We start from the raw sequence: 23911 nt of genomic DNA, 5'->3' as shown, positions 1-23911 counted from the left end.
TGGGAATTGTAGGCCCAACAGCAACTGCCAAGCTCTGCATTTACATAACAAAACTAATAGTCTCTGATAGATCTTTCTTCTATGAATTGGTCCCATTCTTCTTAAAGCCATCTTGAGCCTAAGACCATTTCCTTACCTTCTAGCAGTAATTTTTTTCTTTTTCTTTTGTGCCTTAAGCCTAATGCCAAGTAATTTCATAGGTAGACTGTGGATCAGAGGTGGGGACCACCACCACCCTGCAGTTATTTTAATTAGGGGATCACACACCAGCCTAAACCAGCTATAAATGGTGCCAGAGCCAAAGGGGGCAAGACCGCCTCTCCCTACTTGTTCATGAAGATCTCAAGGGAGCAGCTCATCTAATGCAGATGACCACATGAGATTGAGCCAACTCATTTGCTATCTTGAATTAGTCCAAAGGCTGCAGGAAATTGAACCAAGGGTCAGGTATGGTTGCTCATCCCTTTCGCTAAACCAGCAGTTCCTAAACTTAGGTCCCCAGATGTTCTTGGACAATAACTTGCAAAAGCCTTCACCACCAGCTGTGCTGCTCAGCATGTCTGGGGGTTGTAGTCCAAGAACATCTAGGAACCCATGCTTGAGAACCAGTGCTCCAAACAATTCATTACTTTATAACTCATAATTCCCTACCATGTGCCCCTTCAGTATATTTCAGCCTACTCTGAAATTCCAGATGTTTTGTGCTAGATCTGGGGCTGATGGACTTGAAAGCAAAAATGTATGAAAGGAAATAGATCAAGAAAAGTCTCTGCCTTTTCTCTGCCACCACATCTCCCTGACATTATTGATGTACTTTAAAGTTGCATCTATATGCATATTGACCAGAAAATGCAAGACTGTGAACAGAAAACATTAAAACTAGAGTCATTAAAAAAAGTTGAAACAGGAGAGATAGCAACATTTGCAAAACTAGCAAAGGCTTTTCCATTTGCCTAACAGCCTCAAAAGAAGAAGTCAATCAAACCTTTCTAAAGAGGATGTGCTGCAGCAGAAAATAGTCCTGTCCTGCATCCCGGCCAATCACACCTCTGAAAGACAACAGGGATCAGGAGCAAAGTCTCAAATATCACCAGTGCTGACAGTGCCCTTGCCCTCTGGGGAGTCCTGAGAGCTGTAACCCCCCTCAAAAAAGGTATCTTCCTGTTAATATATGGGGATAATATTCTGCTCTGCCTTTGCTTCCTATCTGCATGCTCCAGGAAGTCATTGAAACAGTGGGTTGCAGAAGAAATTAGAACTCAGGTGGCATCTTTTGTTCCACCTAAGGTTTGAGCCCAAAGTGTTTGGGAAGCAGCAGGCTTTCTTGAATTAGAGAGGAATCCTCTGGAACAATTTAAACTGAGTTTTATACCTGCTTTTGGCATGGACACTGTTTTGGTTGTAAATACAGGAAATATTGGTGCTTCTAGGTAATTTTGGAGTTGTAGCCCAAAAAGTAATGTTTGCCCGGTTAGATCATCTGTGCCTGCTCGGGCAGTTTATCTACGGCGTGTGCTCTTCTGTCAATTCCTTTGAACTTCTGAGTAGTTTTGTTACCGAGTGAGCGGCTATTGAACCATCAGGTGTGTGCCTTGCAATGCAAACCAGTGCCTTGTTAGTTAGTGGCAGTTTGCCAAGGTGAGTTACCTAGTTTAATTCCTTCACAAATAAATCACCCACAAGGTTCTGTCCGTCAAAAGATAAACAAGTATAACTCCCTCTCTAGGCCACATTGGATAAATGGTTTAACCAGGAATTTAAAAGCTGTTTTTAAAAGGTGTGGCGAATGAGATATCTTACAGCCCTGAGCTGGGAATAGCACGAAGTAAAAGGCCATTGCTAAGAAAGCTCCCCCGGATGCCATTTTGATTTATTTGAAATGGCAGGCCAGTTAGCAGATTTTCTGATACTAATCAGATTCATCCAGTTACAGAAAGTTCTCTAAATTATCTTGTCCTGAACATTGTAGGAAAAAAAACCCAGTATTTCTAACTAGACACAGATTAATGCAAATGGAAGAGAACCAGGGTGCAGTCATATATACCAAAAGAACCCCAGTTATATCAATTCTGCCATTATTTAAATCATTTTATACATTTCTGTCTACATGACTCACGGGTAACATCGTTTCATTTGGCAAGCCAATCAGTTTTTTCCCCGCCTCACTGGCATGATTGTTTTAAAATGTACCGATCCCTTTATTACTTAAGTCCTTATTGTTTTTGTGCATGTGAATGTTATTGTTGATTTATTTACTTTGTGAATGGATTGTGATTTTGCGCACCATGGCCACTACATTTGTACCCTTTAAAAATAATTTTTTTACATGCTTAGTGATAAATCACTTGCTTTTTGGGGTTGTTCTGGGTTTTTCGGGCTCTTTGGCCGTGTTCTGAAGGTTGTTCTTCCTGACGTTTCACCAGTCTCTGTGGCCGGCATCTTCAGAGGACAGCAACCTGGCGAAACGTCAGGAAGAACAACCTTCAGAACACGGCCACAGAGCCTGAAAAACCCAGAACAACCATTAGATCCCAGACGTGAAAGCCTTCGCGAATACACTTGCTTTTTCTTTTATATGTTTTCTCCACAACAGTTTACCTATATATCACTTAGCCTATGTCTTCCTTCTTATACATTATACTGTCACTATTATCTATATGCCAGTTTTGTGTAGCATATAATTAATTCACCCCCACCACCAGCTTTTCAACAATTCCTTTTTAATGCTGCCCTACATTTATCTAGTGACATATCCCACCAAATGGCACATTGATTAACAATTGGAAGTGACAGGAAAATGTCATGTATATACCACTTTAGTAATATATACTTAAGATTTTTTTAAAAACAGAAAATTTAGACACCCAGACACCCAGAAACAGGACAGAAAATGAATCTATGTATATGAGATGGCACATACAGTCTACAGAACCAGTACAAACAGCAAAAAATCACTGGTAGATAGATATGACAGCCATGTGAATGGACACAGCAGTATATATACCATGTGACTTTGCATACAAACATATCAATAAAAAGGAAGGGAAAGAAACAATTCAAATGGTCCATGTGATTAGGCCCTCAGTTTACTTTGTTCTGACTAATTTGTCTCATTAACCATACAAGGAGCCACACTGTAAACCAGGTGATGTTTCCCAGTTGTCTTCAGTAGGAGCCCTGCATACAGTATACTGATTTAGTCTAGTACAGCTGTTACTAGTGCATGCATGATTGGGGCTATGGTATGTCCAGCTTCTCCAGGTGTAGCCATCATTTGGGGTAACAGCCAAAATCCATAAAACTAGAAGGCCTGGCTTCTGCTGCCCTCTGAGCTTCCACAGACAGTGCCACGGCTCTTGGCTGTGAATTTGATCCTGCTAAGGGGGGCACAAACCCATTCTGAACTGCCTGCACCCTCCTACCAAGATCCAGAACTCCACAATACTTTGTCTTCTCTGGATTAAGCTTCATCTTATTCAACCACCCCTATCACCTACATCCTACAAACCTCTGTTCAGCCTCCGTGCGATTAGTAGGCAAGAATATGTCATCAGTACATTGCTGATGCTATATTGATAGCCCCAACCAGTTCCATTTAAGGCAGTGTTTCCCAACCTTGGACTGCAACTCTCAGAAACCCCAGCTAAGACTTCTAGTTGGCGAAGGCTTCTAGGAACTGCAGTCCAAGAACACCCAAGTTACCCAAGGTTGGGAATCACTGATGTAGGTATTTAAAAAGCATGAGATAGAGACCATGAGCTGGAACCTAAAATTTCAAGCCAAACTCTGTGCTCTCGTGACCATAGTTGTCACTGTTTTTTTTTCAGCTCCTGCTGTTCCAAAGGAGAGTGAAAGGCCTGTTAATATATGGTTGGGAAGGCCAGTCTTGTCTCTATAAAGGGAGTTGTTCCCCAGACAAAAAAACAAAAACAAACCCAAAACAAAAACGTCTGGGTTGCAGAAACCTCAAGAGCTCATAGCTTTCAGGAGAGGCATTCTGGGAAACTCCAAGGATTAACACCTGAACACTGCACGTGCAGTGGGAGGAGCGCTTGCGCGTGCCAAGTGCTTAAAAGAGGGGTATGGAATGTGGCTGCTCTGTTAGGTAACACGTTTGGAAAACAGCCCTAACACCTGCGATATCACAGCAAAGGCAGTGAGGGGTTTGTTGGGAATCTCTTGAAACTCAAGAAGAAACTACACACGTCTTTATGAGTAGGGTCACACCTGGGCCCTGAAGGAATATGAATATGCAATACATGTGTGTGATCTAATATCTGCTTATGCCAAAAGAAGAAGAAGAAGAAGAAGAAGAAGAAGAAGGTGAAGGAGCAAGAAACCAGTGGGGTGCTGCTCCCCATATCAGCTGCAAACTGTTTCTCAGATGGTGGGGGATTAGTAGCTAGGGGCCAGAGGACTCCTGAATCATCTGAGGCCATCTAATTCACTGTGTACTTTTGCCCCAAAGGAAGGACCACCCACACAGCAACCTTCTAGTGTTCATCCCTTGCAACCCAGTATGCTACAAGCATAAAACCCACTCCAGCTGGAGTAGGTAGAAACAGGTGTGAATACCCCTTATGAACCAAACTTGCTTTTGCTTTTCCGGTCCCAAGCATTGGTCCTCCCCCTGCCCCCCGTGCTTCAACCCATTTGTGATTCAACCTAAGGCAAAAGGTTGTGTCTTCTTCAGAAGATGACTGTGTCTTCACAGTTCTCCATTTGAAAGGTCGTCAAAGGATAGTTCTGGATTTGAAAGTGTTCTCTGTTAGTGCCTGTCCAGACATTCATGGCTTGATCTCAAGGATCCACAGCTAGCACCAGGATTGCAGGCTGAAACAGTGCCGTTGTGACAGCCTCCTCCAACAGGGCAAGCAATGTTCTGTTTCAAATGTGTCAACATGTGTTAGATAGGCATGAGGCTCAAATCTCTGAAATGTACGTACAGTACTGTATAAGCAATTATCAGAGGATGATTGGTAACTATAGTTATTAAGGAAGAACAAAACTATCACTTCATCTTATTTTCCCACCCTTTCCTTTCCCCAGTCGTATCTTTTTACTTGCTCTTCCTTTTGAATTTATAAAGAAATCTGCAAGTAAAAAAGTAATTTGATATAAAAAATGAACTGAACAACATTCTCAACTACCTGCAGAGGCTACAAGCAAGAAATAAAGCCATTCCCATCCTACAGCAGAGAAGACAATTGTATACAGGTAACTAATTCAGTGCCACAAGGATGGCTCTGAATATGTAGAAATTCAAGGAGCTAAGTACTCAGCTTTCTCTATCCAAACAGATGAATCTATAAATTTTGCTTTAAAGGTTTTCAAAAATCTCCATGGTCAATAAAAACTTAGGCTCTTTTGCTCAAATTTTAGGGTTTTCTCAAAAGATGAATTGCACTCAGTATTTACCCATCCTCAGTAGCATTGTTATAAACGGAGAAATAAAAATCAACCAGTTGGCACCCTCTCTGTTGTCCTTCCATTGTCAGGCAAATACCTTCCTTTCCAGGCAGGCTTTTAAGCAGTTAGCATCTCAAAAATGCTATATTTCTTAAACTTAGAGATTTTAAAACATTTTAAAAATATTTTAAAATTGTTTTTAATCCTGGTTTTAAACTTGGTATATATTTGTGTTTAATATGGTATTTGTATGTTTTTTAAATGGTTGTATAGTTGTAGTTGTTGTGAGCTGCCTTGGATCCCCATGAGGAGAAGGAAGGAAGGAAGGAAGGAAGGAAGGAAGGAAGGAAGGAAGGAAGGAAGGAAGGAAGGAAGGAAGGAAGGAAGGAAGGAAGGAAGGAAGGAAGGAAGGAAGGGAGGGAGGGAGGGAGGGAGGGAGGGAGGGAAGGGAAGGAAGGAAGGAAGGAAGGAAGGAAGGAAGGAAGGAAGGAAGGAAGGAAGGAAGGAAGGAAGGAAGGAAGGAAGGAAGGAACACTGTCCCTTAAAAGTATATTGATCCATTATAAGTGAACCTCTGAAGACTCCCTTTTCTTCCCAGAGTCATATGGGGCATGGGTGGGCTGATACCTGTGTTACCAGATGTGTGCGTGTGTTTAAGCTCTCTACAAAGCAGAAAATTTTTTGTAAGCAAAAAAAAAAAAAGATTTGGGGGTTCCTCAGTGTACCAACATGCACCTTTTGCAGTTAAGATACCACTCCCCCTCACTTGTTTGTGATCAAGTCAGTCAAGCAAGAATGTGAGCAGGAAAATGTGCTAAGTTGGCTGTAGCGATGTTCCACAGAAAATGTTTTGCACATTGGCCGGATAAAGGATACCAGTGTTTCTCCAACTTTAACCTTTGTGTTTTCCAAGAACTGTACAACTCCTGAAGAACTTTTAGCAAGTGATACTATTATGGAGTGGTCTGAAAGTACTCATGATAGTTCTCCATCTAAATTCTGAAGAAATAATTGTCAAACAGTTTTGAGGCCAGCAACTAGTTCTCCTGCGGCATCATTTTGAACCCTGAGTGACAGGCAGCAGGTCAGTAGGTCAACCAACATCCCTCCAAAGTGGCTCACCAGAAGGTAGAGCTGTCAGGGCCAAAGATGCTTTGTTCGTGTGTCACGAAGCTGGCTGCAAGAATGAATAAAAATTGTTATCCTTCCATAAATAAAAATTGGCCAAGAGCCTTCAAGCAGCCAAGATGTTCTGAACCTCCACAGAAGTATATCACCATGGATCATTTCTCATGTGTGTGCGCATAAGAATATTTATTTTTCAGATATATATTATGTATGAATTTATGTATGTTTTCTTTTTATTTTAGCATTTTTAAAAATTAAGTTTATGTATCAGATTAGTTTTATCTTTGTAATTTGTTGGTTTGGTTATTTTTGTAATTTTGCTGTATTTACCAATATATACTGTATATTTTGCAACAATTTGAGGAGTATATTTCATTTCCCCTTGTAAATTTAAGGGAACTATTTGACACAACTTCTCTGACTAGAAGAATCAATATAGAAGCACAGAAGAAAAGGAAAAAATAAGTAGAGGAACTGAAAAAAAGGAATAGACTGAGGGAGATGTGTGTGCATACCTTGGATGTATGAGACAGAGGCATGGTGAGAATCGTAGTTATACAGAAAGAAAGAGTCGGTACACATGTCTGTGTTCAGTAATTTGATTTATCACCCACGACTTCATTTCTCCCATGTGAATATGTGAACATACTCAGTATTGAATTTCAGGGAAGATGAGATGATATCAATGTTTATTCATATATTTGTACCTAGGTTTCAAAAATAATGTGTTCCCAAGAGGGTTACATAATAAAAGCAAATAACAACATATAACTGAAAGATGATGAACACACAACTGCATTGGTATAATGATACAGAACAGCCAAAAAAAAGGTATCTCATAGAAAAAGTCTAACAAAATGAAAAATTGTTGACAGCTTACTTTAAAGTAGAGAGAGAGACTGGCTTGGCAGAGCTCCCAGAGTAGTGGGTGGGAGATCTGTAACAGTGGAACTGCCATTAAAAAGTTATTTTTTCTGGCTATTAGTTGTTGTTTAACCTATTGAGGTGCCCAAATCAACTCCTGAAGTCCTGGTGGTGAGAGGTTCACGGTGCCTCATGCCCTATATGCCCAGCCTGAAACTAATCTGAAATATACTTTGATGTCCACAAACACCTCACCTCTACACTGTGCTGAAGTAAAAGGTTTGAAGGCCTCCCATGCTCCTATAACAGCTAGCTAGCTTAAAATGTCATGGGAAACAGCTTCCTGGCAAACAAGAATGAGCAGGATTCTGTTCATCCATGCCGAAAATCCCCTCATCTCCCTTCCCACTTGCACTGCCTAGTTCTTGCTGTGGAGTTCCACAAAGCTTTAAGAAGTGGCTTGTGGTGAAGGACAGTTGGCCTTAGGCCACTTCTGGACAAACAAAAGATGAGAGGACTTCTCATAGAACATTTGCAGGGTTTTTTTTTCCTGCTCCACTCATCTGAAATCCATCAAGACACTCTCAATATTTTAATGATAAAAGATGGAGAAGTCTCAGTCAGCCATCTTAGAATCTACTGTAACCATCCAAGGCAATGAGGTGTCCATGTTAAGAAAGAGTCAGCATATCCTCCCCACCTTTTTTTATGGGAAAGGACCCAAAAAGAATCAGCAGATTCAAGTTTTAGTCAGTTTATTGTAATGGGCACAAGAGACAAACAGGTTAACTTGTCCAATGTCACTTTGTGTGCTTCATTTAAGCCTACATCTCCCCACTATGAAAATTTAACCACTGTGTCACATTTCGTGAGCATTTTAATTAACAAAAAGTTCTGTAAATTAGCTAGTCAACATGGGAATCACCTAAAGCATCAAAGCAGGTGGCTTGCAGGCAATCTATTAACTGAATACCCAACATACTGTTTTTTGTGGAAACAGCCTCGATGCCAGCTAACAATTTCTGGTTGGATTCAGGCCAGTAATTTTTGATCTTATGCACCACACTCCATCTGTGCTTAAAAAAGGACAACCCAAAAGAAGACTAACAGAGTTTTTTTTAAAAAAAAAAAACACTTGGTTCCTGCTGGACATGAACACAGCAAATATTAGTGCAACACCTCTGGGACAGTATTATCAGCAGTATAAAAACAGACGTCCGGTAAAAAATTAAGGCACACATTGTATTATTTACAATTAATGTCATATACAAGTAAGGTGGCAATACAATTAGACAATACTTATCCAACCAACTTTATGGGAAACATTAAAAGGATATAAATAACATAAATAGTCAAATCTATCCTAAAGAGCTGTACATTCTGAGGTAGGAAAAATGCCCCAAATCTTCCCTTAGAAGCATTCAAAGTTTATTCAAATAAATGACTGATATCCTGTCACTTTTTTACACATGCAGAAAGTAAATGCCGCATCATGAACTCGTGTCTAGCTGACAGTTAACAAGTTACAGTACTGCTGCAATTCTTGTGGGGCAGATATACCTGCTGGTTTAACACATGCTTGAGAATCCCAGCAGGGACTCATTAATGGCCAATCAGAAGTACTTGAATTTTCTGTCATTTGCCTTCTGCTTGCATAAAAATGCAACAGGATTATGTGGCATCCATTACAGTTGCTAAATTAACAAAGCTAAACCAGTAACTCCCTTTTGTTGCAGGCCAGAGGTCTGTGGCCACTCCAATGTCTTATGCGTGTAACTAGAGTCGAGAGAATGAGAAGCAAACATGCTGCATTTCTAGTTTTGCTTTCCTTATAAAATTCGCCAAAGCCTAGTTCAGCGAACAGCTAGCTGGTGCCCACTCAGAATAAATTTGTAAAACTGTTATACATGGAAGCTGAAAATGGTTTCAGTGGTTTCCACAAAGAATCTTTATTTCAAAAATGGGGATGAGAATATATTGGGAAACATTAGGGTGGCCCCAGCCATGACATTTTGCTGCCTGAGGCGGAAGACAAGATGGAAGCCCACTTCCTTTTATTCCACATACCAAAGACCAGTAATTCACCACTGACAACAGGACAGCATCTGCATTACACTTGGGAGCAGTAAAGCTAGTTTAGGGTAGAGCAGGCAAATGTCTGAAATAAGCATGGTGAGGAACTTAGATGAAAATGTAGCCTGTTCAATCCATCCACTGCAGTGCAGTTTCCTCAGCCTATAACTTTCCAGACATGTTGGATGACAAATGTCAGTGCTATCTGGGGATGAATAGGGCTAGTGGTCCATCACACATGGAAGGCACCACATTCTAAAAGCGATTTATGAGCCCAGAGAAGACTGAGACTGCAATGGCCACTATACGATAAACTGCAGCTCAGTTACTAATGATCAAGAATTATAATCCAGCTGTGAAACAGGCCAGCAGAGCAATGCTTTCAGATTATGCTTTTCTGATAGTGTTGCCCTTCCTCATTAGTGGAATTTTATAGGCAATCCAGATGACATGGTTCTCAATTTGTAAGCCTCCTGTGTTTTCCCTCAACTACTGATTTCAAACTGAGAAAACCCATCCTGAAGGAAAAGATACAATGCCTGCTTAATGACTAGTAGGTTGTCTCAGTCTGGAAGAAGCTCTATTTTTAACATCAAACCCAGCACACAGGAGAAGAATGAATTCCCACTCCTACTCCTCATCTCTATCTCCTCTCACCACACAGGGCTTCTGGGAAGTGTGTTGGCTCTAGCTGGGGACAGCTTGGAGTTTGTCCCCCTTTTCCCTTACACTACATTTTATGATAAAAATATGCCCCACACATTTTGCTCTGCCCTCCCATTCCATGTATAGAAAGAAGCCAACTGGACTGGCAGTTCTGTTTACTAAACTGGGAGAGTCCTCTAACACAGTAGTCCCCAACCTTGGGCCTCCAGATGTTCTTGGACTACAATTCCTAGAAGCCTTCACCACCATCTCTGCTGGCCAGGATTTCTGGGAGTTGAAGTTCAAGAACTTCTGGAGGCCCAAGGTTGGGGACCACTGCTCTAACAGACCAGAGGAACCAAATTAGCTTAAGGTCCTGAGATGGGTTGTGTGGCAGAAAAGAACAAGCTGGTATACCACTGTTTCCTCCCCACCCCTCAGCGGTTGCCTCAGCCTCGTGGTAGGGCCAGCTCTGCCGATGTTCCTTTTCTGCAGCTAAAATACTGTAGTAACATGGCTTTGCTAAACACCTAAGCTGGTCACTCATGTGCAGTTTTTGAAAGGACTCAGGAAGTATTGTTTTATTTATGCTGTAGGCAATATTGAAATAAGGCTGGCTCTTCTGGGGTGCACAATGAGGAATCGAACTCCCAACCTCTGGCTCCCCAGCCAGATACCGAACTTACTGAACTATCTAACCAGCATTGTAAGTGTTAGGTACTGCTAATTATGTTCTCCTTTCGTCTCCTTCTCCCTGACACAACCCAGCAACACAGGTTCGCACGGTCTACAAGCCATTACGTTAAACAGAACCTGCTCCCTACATATTTCTATGTCAACTGCTTTTGCAACTTGCCCAAGATGGAAAAATGAACTAGCAACTTGACAGACCACCATACAAGACTGTGTATCACTTGGTAGGTCACATGGTTGTACCAGCATACACTACCATCTGGATTGGCTCACTTGATCATCTGGAATGATTTCATACTGAAAGCCCCAAAGTGTGGTGATGTCCATTCCGTCCCATTATGGGTGTGCTGCAGCCTCCACTAAGTGAAACTGTGTGTTTGGGAGGAACAGATAAATAAATATTTCTGTCCTTCCCCTGCACGGACCCACCAAACCAGCCAGATGTCCTGAAATCCCGTGGGAAGCCTTAATTTTTTCCCCCTTAAGGATTAACATGACTAACTCATAAATAATGGGTCAGCTCATGCTTAATAATTATCAAAGTATTTAGAATCAAAACCAATTAGAGCCCAACTGGCAATAATGTGGAGATTATAACTGCATCACTTGGAATTAAGATCTAAGGATGCCTTAGCAAATGCAAAGCGTGATAGAGATAAAAATGTACAAAGCATATGGCCGACAGCCAGGAAGAATATAGCAGTATATTAGTTGAAAGAATAAAGGTAGAGTGCCAGTAGCAATTACAATAGGGAACACAGAACATGGACACCAACAACGAGTGCTGGAGATTTTTCATCACATGAAAAGAAGTTGGATTCTAGTCCACATGATCACACTTGCTAGCTGCAAGGAGCACAGGCCACACAGGCCAAGCAAGACAAAATTCTATAACCCCACATGTTAGGTAGCCTTCTTGGTCCTGGCACCTTCCACGTATTTTCTATCACAACTCCCATTAGCCCCAGCTAACATGACTGATCCCCTTCTTGGATGTACACCTTAACATAGTGAAGGGGTTTGAGTGTGTCAGTGAAGCTGAAATGCTGTCAAGATGCCATATTCTATTATAAACCTGGACTCCTAGCAGTGTCACCCAAGGCAGAATAGTTGCAGCTGAGACAACTCAGATGCATCTACTCTCCTCAAGGCAGCTACTGGGAAGAAGTGGCAGATGAAGGTGACACTGGTGGAGGCAATGATAGATATTCAAGCTAACTCTTGTTGGTACTATGTAGAAAGTGGCAATGGTAAACCTCTCCTGGACCTTCCTTACCATAAAAACCCTACGATGAGATAGCCCAAAATGAAAAAAGAGATAGTGCTGGAAGATGAGATTCACAGGCCAGAAAGTATTAAATCAGCAGCTGGGGAAGAGCAAAGGACAAGTATAAATCGCTCTGTCACTAATGACACAACTAGATTAAAAGAAAGGATGTCTAATGGCTGAGATGCACAGAAGTGAAAGAAAGGTGTAATGTTGTACAACACACACAATTGGGGCAAGAAATATGACAAGTATGAATCAAGGCAAACTGGAAACCATTAAGAAGAAATCGAGTGTATAAACATTGCAGTGCTTGGTGCTAGAGTAAGCTCAAGTGAACTAGAATGGTGTATTTTCTGTCAGACAACTATAAAACGTTCTACTCTGGAAATGACAAATCCAGAAGCTAATACTGACACAAGATGCAGCACAGGCAGTTAGGGGCTACAATTCAAGACCTGATTAATATCAATCAGACTCTGTAGAATATCTATCAGCATAAACATCATTCAAGTCTATTGAAAGCTTTTATGCAAGCATCCAAGAGGGAATTCATCACATACAAAAACATGATATGCTTATAATCATAGGTGATTGGAATGCAAAAGCAGGGAGGAAAGTAGAGCCAAATGTAATTGGAAATTTTGGTCTAGGGGACAGAAATAAAGGAGGAGAACAAATCACAGAGTTATGTGAAACCAACTATTTGTTTATTGCAAATACATGCTTCAAGCAACTAAACAGCTGTACATGGGGACATTGTCAGACGGTCAATCTAGAAATCACATGGATTACGTAATTGGAAGCAGGAGATGAAGAAACTGCATTCTTTCTGTCAAAACAAGACCAGGAGTGAATTGGAGTACTGATTATGAACTGTTAATATCCAACATTAGAATAAAACTTGCAAAGAACACTGCAAGAAACATAATGCTAAAATATAATTTAAACACCACTTCTGATTGATTTAAAGTCCACATAAGGAACAGATGTGTATTATCAAATTCAACTGATCATGAACGAAAAGAACTGTGGATTTAAACCAGAGATATTATTAAGGAAGATTTTTTAAAGCAATTCCTGTAGTAAGAAGAAAAGACAAACCTAGATGGGTGATGGAAGGAACAATTAAACTTGTAAAAGACAGATAAGACGCAAAAGTAAAGCTCAGAACCCTGAATGCAGTTTTTCAGCAATTGTTAGGTAGAATTAAGAGAAATATTACAATAATCAGTACAAAAAATAGAGCAGGACAACAAGAGAGCTCTTCCAGAAGATCCAAGAAATCAAAGGGAAATTTAAGCCTAGATTAGAAATGCTGAATGGCTGACAGAGAAGCACATTATCTGACCAGAGGAAAATAAACAGAAGGTGGAAACAGTACACTGAAGACCTGTACAGGAGAGATTAAAAGATCCTGACAGAAGAGGAATCCTATGATGAAGAACCTGCAGTCCTAGAAGCAAAGTTAAGTGAAAGCTGCTCTGAAAGCACTAGGAAAAAATAAATCATAGGGGTAGACAGAACACCAATAGAACTATTTAAAGCCACAGAGACTGAATCTGTCAAAATCCTAACAAGAATATGCCAACAAAAAGGGAAAACAAAACCATGGCCCACAGACTGGAAGGGTTCAATATATATTCCAATTCCCCAGAAAATACATGCCAAGGAGTGTAGTAACTATAGGATCATTGCTTTAATTTTCCATGCAAGCAAAGTGCTGCTCAAGGTGTTGCAACGAAGTGTTTTAAGAAATGCCTGACGTTCATGCTGGGTTCTAAAAAGATAGAGGCAGTCGATATTGGATCTGCTGGCTACTGGAGCACACTAAATAATTTCAGAAGTCCAGTCTTTGCTTTATAGACTATAACGAAGCCTTTGACTGTGCAGATCATGAGAAACCATGAGTTGATCTGAAAGAAATGGGTATGCCTCAGCACTTGATTGCCCCGATGCATAACTTGTACTGTGGACAAGAAGCTACCATTAGGACAGAATATGGAGATACACAGTAGATTCCTATGGATAAAGATATCACACAAGGGTGCATTTTATCTCCTTATCTGCACAGTCTGTACACAGAATGAAGAAATTGAAATAGTTAAGACATTTTGTATACCTTGGTTCAGTCATCAATCCAGATGGAGACTGCAGCCAAGAAATCAGAAAACTGAGACTCAGAAGGGCAACTATGAAGGAACAAGGAAAGATCCCATAAAGATGTGCCACTGGAGGCCAAGACCAAGATTATCCACACTCTTGTCTTTCCAATCACAATGTATGGCTGTGAAAGCTGGACAGTTAAGAAAAGTGACAGGGAAAAAATGATTCATTTGAAATATGGTGCTGGAGAACTTTGCAGATACCCTGGACGGCCAGAAAAATGAACAGGTGGGTTCCAGAAAAAAAAATCAAGCCTGAACTATCTTCTGGAGGCAAAAACGATGAAATTGAGGCTGAGCTTCAATTTCAGAGAAGGCAAAATTCTCTGGAAAAAAACAGTAACGCTTGGGAAAGACTGAAGACAGCAGGAAAAGAGGAAGACAAAATATGAGATTGATCAATTCCCTAAAGGAAGCCACAGGCTTGAGTTTACAAGAGCTGAGCAGGGCTGTTGAGGACAGGACATTTTGGAGATTATTCATTCATAGGGTCACCATAAGTCAGAGGTGACTTGATGGCAAGTAACAACAACAAGGTTTGTGTTACTGTAACTTGCCATGGCTAATTGCAGCTAATTGGCAAGGTGCCTGGTCATGCACCCAACTGAACAACCAACACAAGCCCCAGCACCTCATCAGTCATAATTACCTGTGGCAAGTTATGCAAACCTCATGTGAACATCAGTAGGATTCCAACCATCAATCCAGATGATGTCCTTCATGAGAAGACACACTGAATGGTAACTGTCTTTCATATTCTAATTTCAGTAATTGCCAAAAACATCATACTTGGTGAAGCTGAACAGGAGCCTCAAAGCAAATAATATTCATGCTGTTTCCTGGTGTTATTTTCTTCTTTGGCTCTCACATAGAGTTACGATATCTTGGATTGCCGGATCTAAGCATTTTAACTGACATAATATGCAAATGTTTGGAAACTAAAGGCCGTTCTCCCCAATAGAGAGGTTACTCTATTAGAATGATATCCATGCAGCTAAGCTTGCCACTGGCCAAACTCCCACATCTGCCTCTGCTAAGGTACGTCATGGGTGCACTTAAGTTACAAGTTTTCTGTCTCCTAGTCTTATCTCAATACAAAATGCTAAGGGAAACAAATCTCTCCCAAGGCCCCTCTTCTATGCCACGCACACCTTTTCATTTCGGACCTACAAGTGCTTGACTGCTTAAGAATGCAGTACCTTCTCTCTGCCACCTCAAGTGTCACAGCTTTCCCTGCACCGATCCAACAAGGGGGGGGGATGTGCTCACCACTGAGGTCGCCAAAAGTAGTTCTCCATTCCCTGTCCAACTGAGTAGACTCTATGAAGCGGAGATTAGCTGGCTGTTGGGATAGTCCTCAAAAGTGCCTCCTAGTGGTCCTTCCTCAAACAGCCCTGACAGCAACTGTCCTGTCCTGAACCAGCACTGGCTAGGAGCTCCCATATGCATCACCATTAGTGAGATATGCTAGGGCTTCCAGTTCAACAACAGCTAGTGAGTGGCCCCTTCACCTTACCGGCCCTGATTTAAATTTTCAGCATCACTCCAGCAGGCACTGCCAAGGAAGTTGAACAGAGGAGTTCAAATGGAGACTGCCAGATAAGGGGCCCAGGACTGGAGTCAACAGTACGGTTGACTGCTAAGCAGGAGCTGTGGCAGATGCCGAGGATACCACATGCTCATGCTATGCCTGTAGCCAAGGTTGCAATGCTAGCCAACAGAATGATATAGCCAAATAAAATGCTTCATTGCACCTGAGGACAATCCAAACTATATGGAACATTCTGACAAGCAGCACTCTATAAAATAGCCACTCCTACCATCTCATTGTGAAAAGTTAGTAGCTACTCAGATCTTGACCTTAAACTAGACCCTTGGCTTGCTCTAGAAAAGAGTATGAGCACGGCCCATGCTTTGCACAGATAACACCCCCAGTTTCAGCCCACAACATCTCAATTTATAAAGGTTCCCAGGCTAGGAAGATTCTTTATCTGAGACCTTGGACAGTTCTCCTGGTCAAGGTCTGAAGCTAGCTGGCCTGGTGACTTGAGAGTATAAGACAGCTCCTTGTATACCTTCAAAGCAAAGGCTCTTGACTCTTTAGAAGAATCAACTTGTGCACACCAGAGCCTGACCTGGAGTTTGGCTGCCAGTACTGTTGTGCTTTTACCTTGCCCTGCATTTATACGGAACAATAATCTCCAGTGTTGTAGAACTGCTGCAAGTGATGAGACTCCCATAAGTAACTTTCATCCCAAATATAACAGAGGAAACCAAAGTACCAAGGAGGTCCAGGGCATGTTGTCTTCTTTCTACAGCAACCAGGGACCACCTTTTATTGCTTGCAGCTATATACCACTTCTTCTTGCATGCACTGTTGACATTCAACGTAGCAGCACCACTGCACCTGGCAGTGGCAAGAGAAGGTGACCATTCGGGTCTGAATGTTGTAACCCCGGCCACAGCACATGCTGTCACAGTTGACTTCCCGGGAACAAGTTCTTCCAGCAGTGCCTACAGAAAACCTACTGGGCCGGCAGAAACTTGGGGAATCCTCCATGTAAACCAAGTCAGTGGGGCGAGGAGAGGTGGGGCTTTTAGTCAGGTGAGCATGGTGCTGGGGGCTCACCAGCTCTGAGTGGCCCATGGCATCGTTGGTGGCACTGAACACCTTGACGGCATTGTCATAGCGTAACTTGAGGAGCTTTCCCGTTTCGTGGAAAGGTGACAACTGCTTCCAGCAGGTTCTTACTGCGCACGAGCCAGAGACGCCATGGCACTTACAAGTGGTCTTGAGGCCATTTTTCACAGCCTGTGGAAGGCAGAGAAGAAGTAGAGAGTTACTCATGATCCCATGCCAGGTTCATGGACAATAATTTGGAAAATAGCAGGAGAATTTCATGGGTGGTCAAAAACTTTTGAAGGCAAGAACAGGTCACTGATCTGTTTTATCAAACAAATGTTAGCCATGATTTGTCTGATAGGCACAATCTCTGCATAACAGTTCACAGAAAAATGAACTGTGAAATTCACAGGAACACACTTGTGAACTCAACAATCCAAAGTCTGTGATGCCTTAAAGACCAATAGAATTACAATTAGTTAACACAAGCCACCCCAGGTCCTTTTAAGGAGAAAGGTGGAGTAAAAATGATTTAAATAAATAATAAAGAGAATTACCGTGGCATGAATTTTTGTAGATTTGCTAAATTACCATATACATTTCATAGACTTGACCATCATAGCAAAAAAACCCAGAAACCTACAGGCCCAGTTAAGCTCAAATACATTCTAATTTGATAATTTCCTTTTGAAGGAACCCTCTTCTCTATTTTCCTCTTCTCACATTTTTTTTAAAAATATTCTCCTGAGTGACACAGAGATATTTCAAATAAAAGGGAGTATCGATGCTAGGTTGATGTATTTGTGTAGCACTATGCCACTTACTACATTAAACCAAAAAAGGAGAAGTGGCCATGGCCCGCAGAATGGCAGTCACAACAAAAGACAGGGAAGTGGGTTGGGAGCGCTGGTGTCAGTAATTGAAAAGGGAAGAAATTGGAGCAATCTGAAGTGCTGTCTAGATCCTTCCCACATTAGAAGAAACATCTCCCATGTGAATGGAAGGATTACTGAACTGAGATGAAATAGATTGCACCAGAGATAAGAGCCTTCTAAACACAACCTGGCTATGTCCAAATTCTCCTGTCTAGTCACGCCTTAAGTTGTAACTAGAATAAGCCCATTTGAATCACTGGAATGTATGAAGGAATTGACTCACCAAATCTTTCTCAATTCAATAAGCCTACTCTAATGCAGCCCTACTACATTAAGGAACAGGATTTTAGCCAAGGGAAACTTGCATCTACCAATCATCTTCTTCTACATGCAAACCACACAAGGTCTCAATCCTCACCTTGATGCCCACATTAGTGTTGTGGATATCCACCTTGGCCCGCAGATCTTTCCCAACCTTCTTCTGCCCCAGGAAGTTCTTCAAGAACCTGGTACTGTACTTGAGGTTGTCTCCACACACGCCCCATTGCCAGGCTTTGCGGTTCTCCAAGTCCGGTGAGTCATCACAGGTGCAACGCTCCATTCGTCCAGCACTGCATGCCCGAGCGAGGGAATGAGTCAATGCTGCTGAAGACACTGCATATAGAAAAGCTGTCTCTTTGAAACCTGGGGGAGAAGAACCGAAGCAGGCAAGAGTGAGGCAAGAGCATGTCTGTAGAGGATGGTGGGGGGAAAGACATGAAGTTTGGTGGGTCCTACCATTAAGCAGTATAAACCATCCAGGCAGGCAATTTTGGATTTCATGAAAAGGCAGCAAATGATTACTTTTGTTTCCCACTTTTACTGCCAGGGATGGGGAGTGACACTTGCAGAACTTTCTTCCACGTGTGGCAAAATAACCTGGCTTTGGGGCATAATGCAACTTCATTCAATAAACATGGAGGCACTAGTTACAGCTACATCGCAGGAAGCAAAATGTCTTGGAACAATCCTATTTTGCAACATACCTCCAATGTTAATGGAACAGCCGCACTTGGAACAATGTCTAAACAGACACAACCACACCCAGCCTCTATCCATTCCTGCACATCACTTCCACTGAAGCAATCCATATTCAACAAGAACCAACTCCTTAGTTGCTCAGCTTCAGATAGGGAGCCACCCTGCCCTGGAAGCAATGAGTCTTTTCTAGCCTATTGGTGGAAGCAGTCTTCTTTGGCTGGTCTCCCTGTACTTCTGAAGTCTAGGTTGAATTCATACTTCATCTTCCTTTGACCACTATTTTACGAATGCCCTGTAGCCTTGACATCAGCCTTACATCTGAACTTTTTTCTATTTTTTTCAACCTTTTGCTAAAGTTTTTGAAACTTCAGTCACTTATTTGCAAACTAAGAAGTAGCCTTTGCTGCTATTTATAGCAGCATGCCGGTTTATTGATCAAGGATAGCTGAGAATAGTTATGAAGCACATGAAATCTCTTTCATTTGAAGATATATATTTTTAAGATGCAAGATATATCTTTTGAATCAAATTTGTGAATGAACTTATTTCAGTGGGGTATTTTGATTGCTGGGATTTATAGAGCTGTCCTGCACATAAATAATTAAGTCTACAAATTCATTATATACAAACTGCAGGACTTCAGTTTATTTAGCCATTCAGTTTATTTAGATTCTGCAGTTTGGAGGGATAAATCATGACAGTTCTTATCCTCAATAAGTGAGAGTTCCTGGAGTTCTGAGGTTTATTTTGATTAATGGTTGTTGTGGGTTTTTCGGGCTCTTTGGCCGTGTTCTGAAGGTTGTTCTTCCTAACGTTTCGCCAGTCTCTGTGGCCGGCATCTTCAGAGTGCTGTCCTCTGAAGATGCCGGCCACAGAGACTGGTGAAACGTTAGGAAGAACAACCTTCAGAACACGGCCAAAGAGCCTGAAAAACCCACAACAACCATTAGGTCCCGGCCATGAAAGCCTTCGCGAATACATTTATTTTGACTGCTTTTATCTTTTTGGATATAATGGATCATACTTTTCAGCTGCGTCTTATAGTTTTAGAAGCACATTGGCAGATATTTTTCATGTTTTGTGCCATTCTCTTAAAAGCCCTGACTTTTTTTCTAAAGTAACAAGCAACATAGTAGATGAGTGCATCGCATTACTTTTTAGTCACTATAATGAGTAATAACATGTATTCCAAATACAGCAAACCAATGAAATGAATTACTTTTAAACCTAACTTCCTAAGCTGTGCTCATTCCTTCTCAACCAACTCTGCTGCTCCCTGTGCCAGCTTTTTCTCCAAAGCTCTCACAGAAACATAGCAGGCTGGTAGACAGCATACAGATGATGCCACTGCTCTTCTACCAGGCTATTTGGCAGAATGTTTTTTTTTAAATTAGTCTACCAAATAGTTAGTACTCTGCATATCTATGCTGGTGACAGAGGAGTGGGCTTCTTCTTCTTTAAAGCCAACGTAGGCTCAAATTAGATGAGACATTCAGCTTACATTTCAAAGAGGAGAGCACACGGGAATTTTCATCCAATTGTATGAGTTCATCAGAACATGCCTCTGCAGTCAGACATGTAAATAATGTCCATGTGTACTTTCCGATGACCAATTACAAAATAAAGCACCCTGGAAAGTTAAGATACAGAGGTGATAGAAGCTTCTGCTAAAACAAATAGATATGGTTCTAAATGCAAACTGAATATTTTGTTTTACCTAATCTGACCTTGAGAACTGCAGTCCATTTTTTTAAAATTAGGCTATTATCTTTGGTGGGCTAATTTACAAGGCTAGACTACCTACCCTGATTTGTTATCCTTTTTACATCAGGGACATGACCAGCCCAGGACATTTTGTTGTGTGAGGCAAAGCCCAAATGGTATTCCTTCTAAGTCAAGGTGCCCAAAGTACCCAAATCCTTGCAAGATTTGTGGTATTTTAAAAAAGCCCAATAAAAAGAACATAAATACCTCGCCACCTTTTCATGACATCCAGGCATCTGCTGCCTGGGGGCACCTGCCTTACTTCACCCAATGGTGGAATCAGCCCTAGATGAAAAAGGTGAGGGTAGAAGAAGCAGAGGACTAAAAATAGTAATAGGTCTAGCATTTTTTTCTCATCTCTCTCTTTCTCTCTCTCTGTTTGTGGACAGGTGGACATTCATACCTCGCTTCAGAAGGTCAGCCCTGCCATCCAGGCTGCAATTCCACCGCTCGTTGCGAAACTGATGCTGGCACTCAAGGACGCTGAGCCGGATGGCATCTCGCAAAGTCTCAGCCAGTCCAGGTTCCCGCCGGCAAAGCCTTTTCTGTTTCCGGGAAAGCCGGAGCAGGTCACATTGCTTCAAGTGAGCCTTCCAGTGGGCAGGGTTCATGGAAGATCCCAGCAGAGGAAACTGAGTTAAGGCTTCCTTCCCAGTCAGGCTATAAAGGAAGAGGAGAAAGGAAAAAGTAGTGATCTTAAAAGGATGCTTCATGGCCAGTGAACACAAAACAGGCTGTCATTGATGGACCTGTCCCAGTGCATTGCCCCAGGATAAGCTTGGTTCACACTTGCTTCTGGAGCATGGATGTGAAATTTTTGGTCCTCCTAATCTATTTCAGAATACTATTCCAGAAAAACAGCCTACCGAGACTCTTTCTTGTTAGCTAACTGCAGGCAATCAGTTCAGTTTTGGCAACTCTTTCCAGGGTTTCTAGGTAGAGAATATATGGAAGTGGTTTGCCGTTCTCTTCTTCTAGAGCATCCTGGGACTGTGCAGCTTCTCCATGGCTACACAGGCTGGCTATTCCCCTAAGATGCACTGCAGGGAATTGAATTGCCAACCTCTGGTTTTGTAACCAGATACCTAATGGTCTATAATCAGCCTGTCAACAGAATGGGAAGCCTCATGAACACCTACCAAATATGAGAGGTTACTGAAACATGCCCAGAAGACCAGAAATGTGAAAACTATTAGCATAAGATGGAGAACAGGCAAGCTTATCAGTATAATTATTTTTCCTGTTTCATTAAAAAGAGAGAGAGAACAGAATTTGTTGGATAAGAGTTAATTATTGTATATGAGAAAGTGCTATCACAGAAACAGTTGGATGATAGAACCAATAGTACTTCCAAGGTAGCTGAATTTTAGCTGCAGATCTGAGTTTGAACATTTATCTATATCAATTTACTTCAAAACCTTTTATACGCCTGGTAAAATTTTATTGAATACTAATTTTTTTTCTTAAAAATAAAAATGCACCACTAATGTATATGAATTCTATACCTGTACAGCCAATGACTACATTGGTATATATGAGAAGAAACAATAATAATAAGGGAAGAAAGTCTGACTAAATGAGCAGCCCTCTCATTTTTACTAGTTTTTTTAATGTTCTATAGCTGAAATGCAAATGAAAAAAAACAACAACCCTGTTTGATTTGTAAATACTAGAGAAAGGGGTAAAACTTGACAATAGAAAGAGATTGCAAGTCTGCTCCAGAACTGGTGACTGCTTTAATGAAGAACTTAATGCTCATTCACCTAACATTATGAAATACTATACAGTATATACTATACAACTATAAACACCAAATGTAGTTTGATCCAGAATTAGTCACGCTTAATGTACACATACAAAAAGCAATAGGGTTTATATTACACTGATTCTAATAGACCTACTCTAAGGATGGCTAAATCTCTATCCAACAAAAAGTCTTTTATAAGAGGTATTTGGAGAACAATTTGATGAATTTGAATGGTACAAAAATATTGTTAGTTTTCTTAGGTATTTTTGGTACGTAGTAATTTACAATAGGTAGTAATTTATAAATAAATAAATAAATAAACTGGCCCACCCTTCACTGCCTATATTAATTCTGAATGTCCAGACCTATCTATCCACAATGGTACAGTTTATATGAGGAAAAGTATGTTTCTATAAGCCCACCCACCATAGGTTTCATTCTGCAATTCAAGACACTCCTAGTGCACACACACATCTGGGACTACTCAACCCCCACCCAAGAAGCCAAATTATTGCAACCACTCACCCAACAAAACTGACAATTCTCTGTACGCCTCCCTGCTCGCTGCTCCTTCCTCCTTCCCATGTTGTGTTACCAGGTCAACGTTACCCTGTTCTGTGAGATTTCAAGGCCAGAATAAAGGCCCTTGTGACGTCCCAGTGGTGGACTGGGCAAGAAAGCATAGTATACATTCAGATGCCTTTCCATTGTGCCACTGAGCCCTACACCAGCTTGGAATGGGTGGACTTCGCCCTCAGATCTCCCTCCCTGTCTGGAAACCCAGAGAACCACTGCAATTCCCTGATACCTCAGTTGATTCCCCCTAAGACCTAGCAACCCTGGTTCCTAGGCATCAGGGAAACCAAACCAATGCTTGATCACAGCAGAGACTCATTGTGGTATTCCGGTTGTTCTCACCAATGAGAAATCATAACCAAAACAATACATCTCAGGAGACCTGGGTTCAAAGTTCCATTTGTGCACGGGAGAATGGATGACCTTGGGCCAGTTACACCTCTGAACTAGAGCTATCTCACAAAAATACAGTATTGTAGAATAAAATAAATGGAGGGAAACCTACACCACTTTGTGCTCACTGAAGAAAGGCTATATGTGCAACTAATAATGCCTGTGACAAATGTAGGGGGTATTCTTACAAGTAGTAACACAGATACAGAACTGGGCTTTCAAAGAAAATTGTGGAAAAAAAGAAAACACAGCTTTAGGTTGCTGCAAAATTGACTGTCTCCCTACAGGTCCTTTCTGCAATTGAAGTTCTCCCCCCGCCATTGAGCAATAACATGGGAGAAAATAACATGGTCATTAATTTTCACATCCATAGGTGGGAAAGTCATTGGGGTGATTAATGGGTGTGTGTGTGATTGACTCATTAGGTAAAGGTTCCCCTTGACATTTAGTCCAGTTGTGTCCAACTCTAGGGGGCAGTACTCATCCCCGTTTCCAAGCCATAGAGCCAGATTTTTGTCTATAGACAGTTTCCATGGTCACATGGCCAGTGCCACTAGACATGGAACGCCGTTACCCTCCCACCGTGGTGGTACCTATTTATCTACTTGTATTTGCATGCTTTCGAACTGCTAGGTTGGCAGGAGCTGGGACAAGCGACGGGAGCTCACT

The 23911-nt window shown here is 41.5% G+C and overlaps 1 protein-coding gene across 1 annotated transcript; it reads right to left on the bottom strand.

Annotated features, from left to right (window-relative positions):
- Positions 1 to 11566: 11566 nt before the first annotated feature.
- Positions 11567 to 21168, bottom strand: WNT9B (Wnt family member 9B). The gene is made up of 3 exons (XM_020797982.3): positions 20930 to 21168; positions 18161 to 18426; positions 11567 to 17056 (listed from the first exon to the last, which is right to left on the bottom strand). The coding sequence occupies exons 1-3, from the start codon at positions 21135 to 21137 to the stop codon at positions 16580 to 16582; spliced, it is 951 nt and encodes a 316-aa protein (XP_020653641.3). The 5' UTR covers positions 21138 to 21168; the 3' UTR covers positions 11567 to 16579.
- Positions 21169 to 23911: the final 2743 nt, after the last annotated feature.

The sequence above is a fragment of the Pogona vitticeps genome, chromosome 6 (genome assembly GCF_051106095.1).
Source record: "Pogona vitticeps strain Pit_001003342236 chromosome 6, PviZW2.1, whole genome shotgun sequence".
Classification (NCBI taxonomy): domain Eukaryota; kingdom Metazoa; phylum Chordata; class Lepidosauria; order Squamata; family Agamidae; genus Pogona; species Pogona vitticeps.
This window is presented reverse-complemented; position numbering and strand designations above follow the sequence as displayed.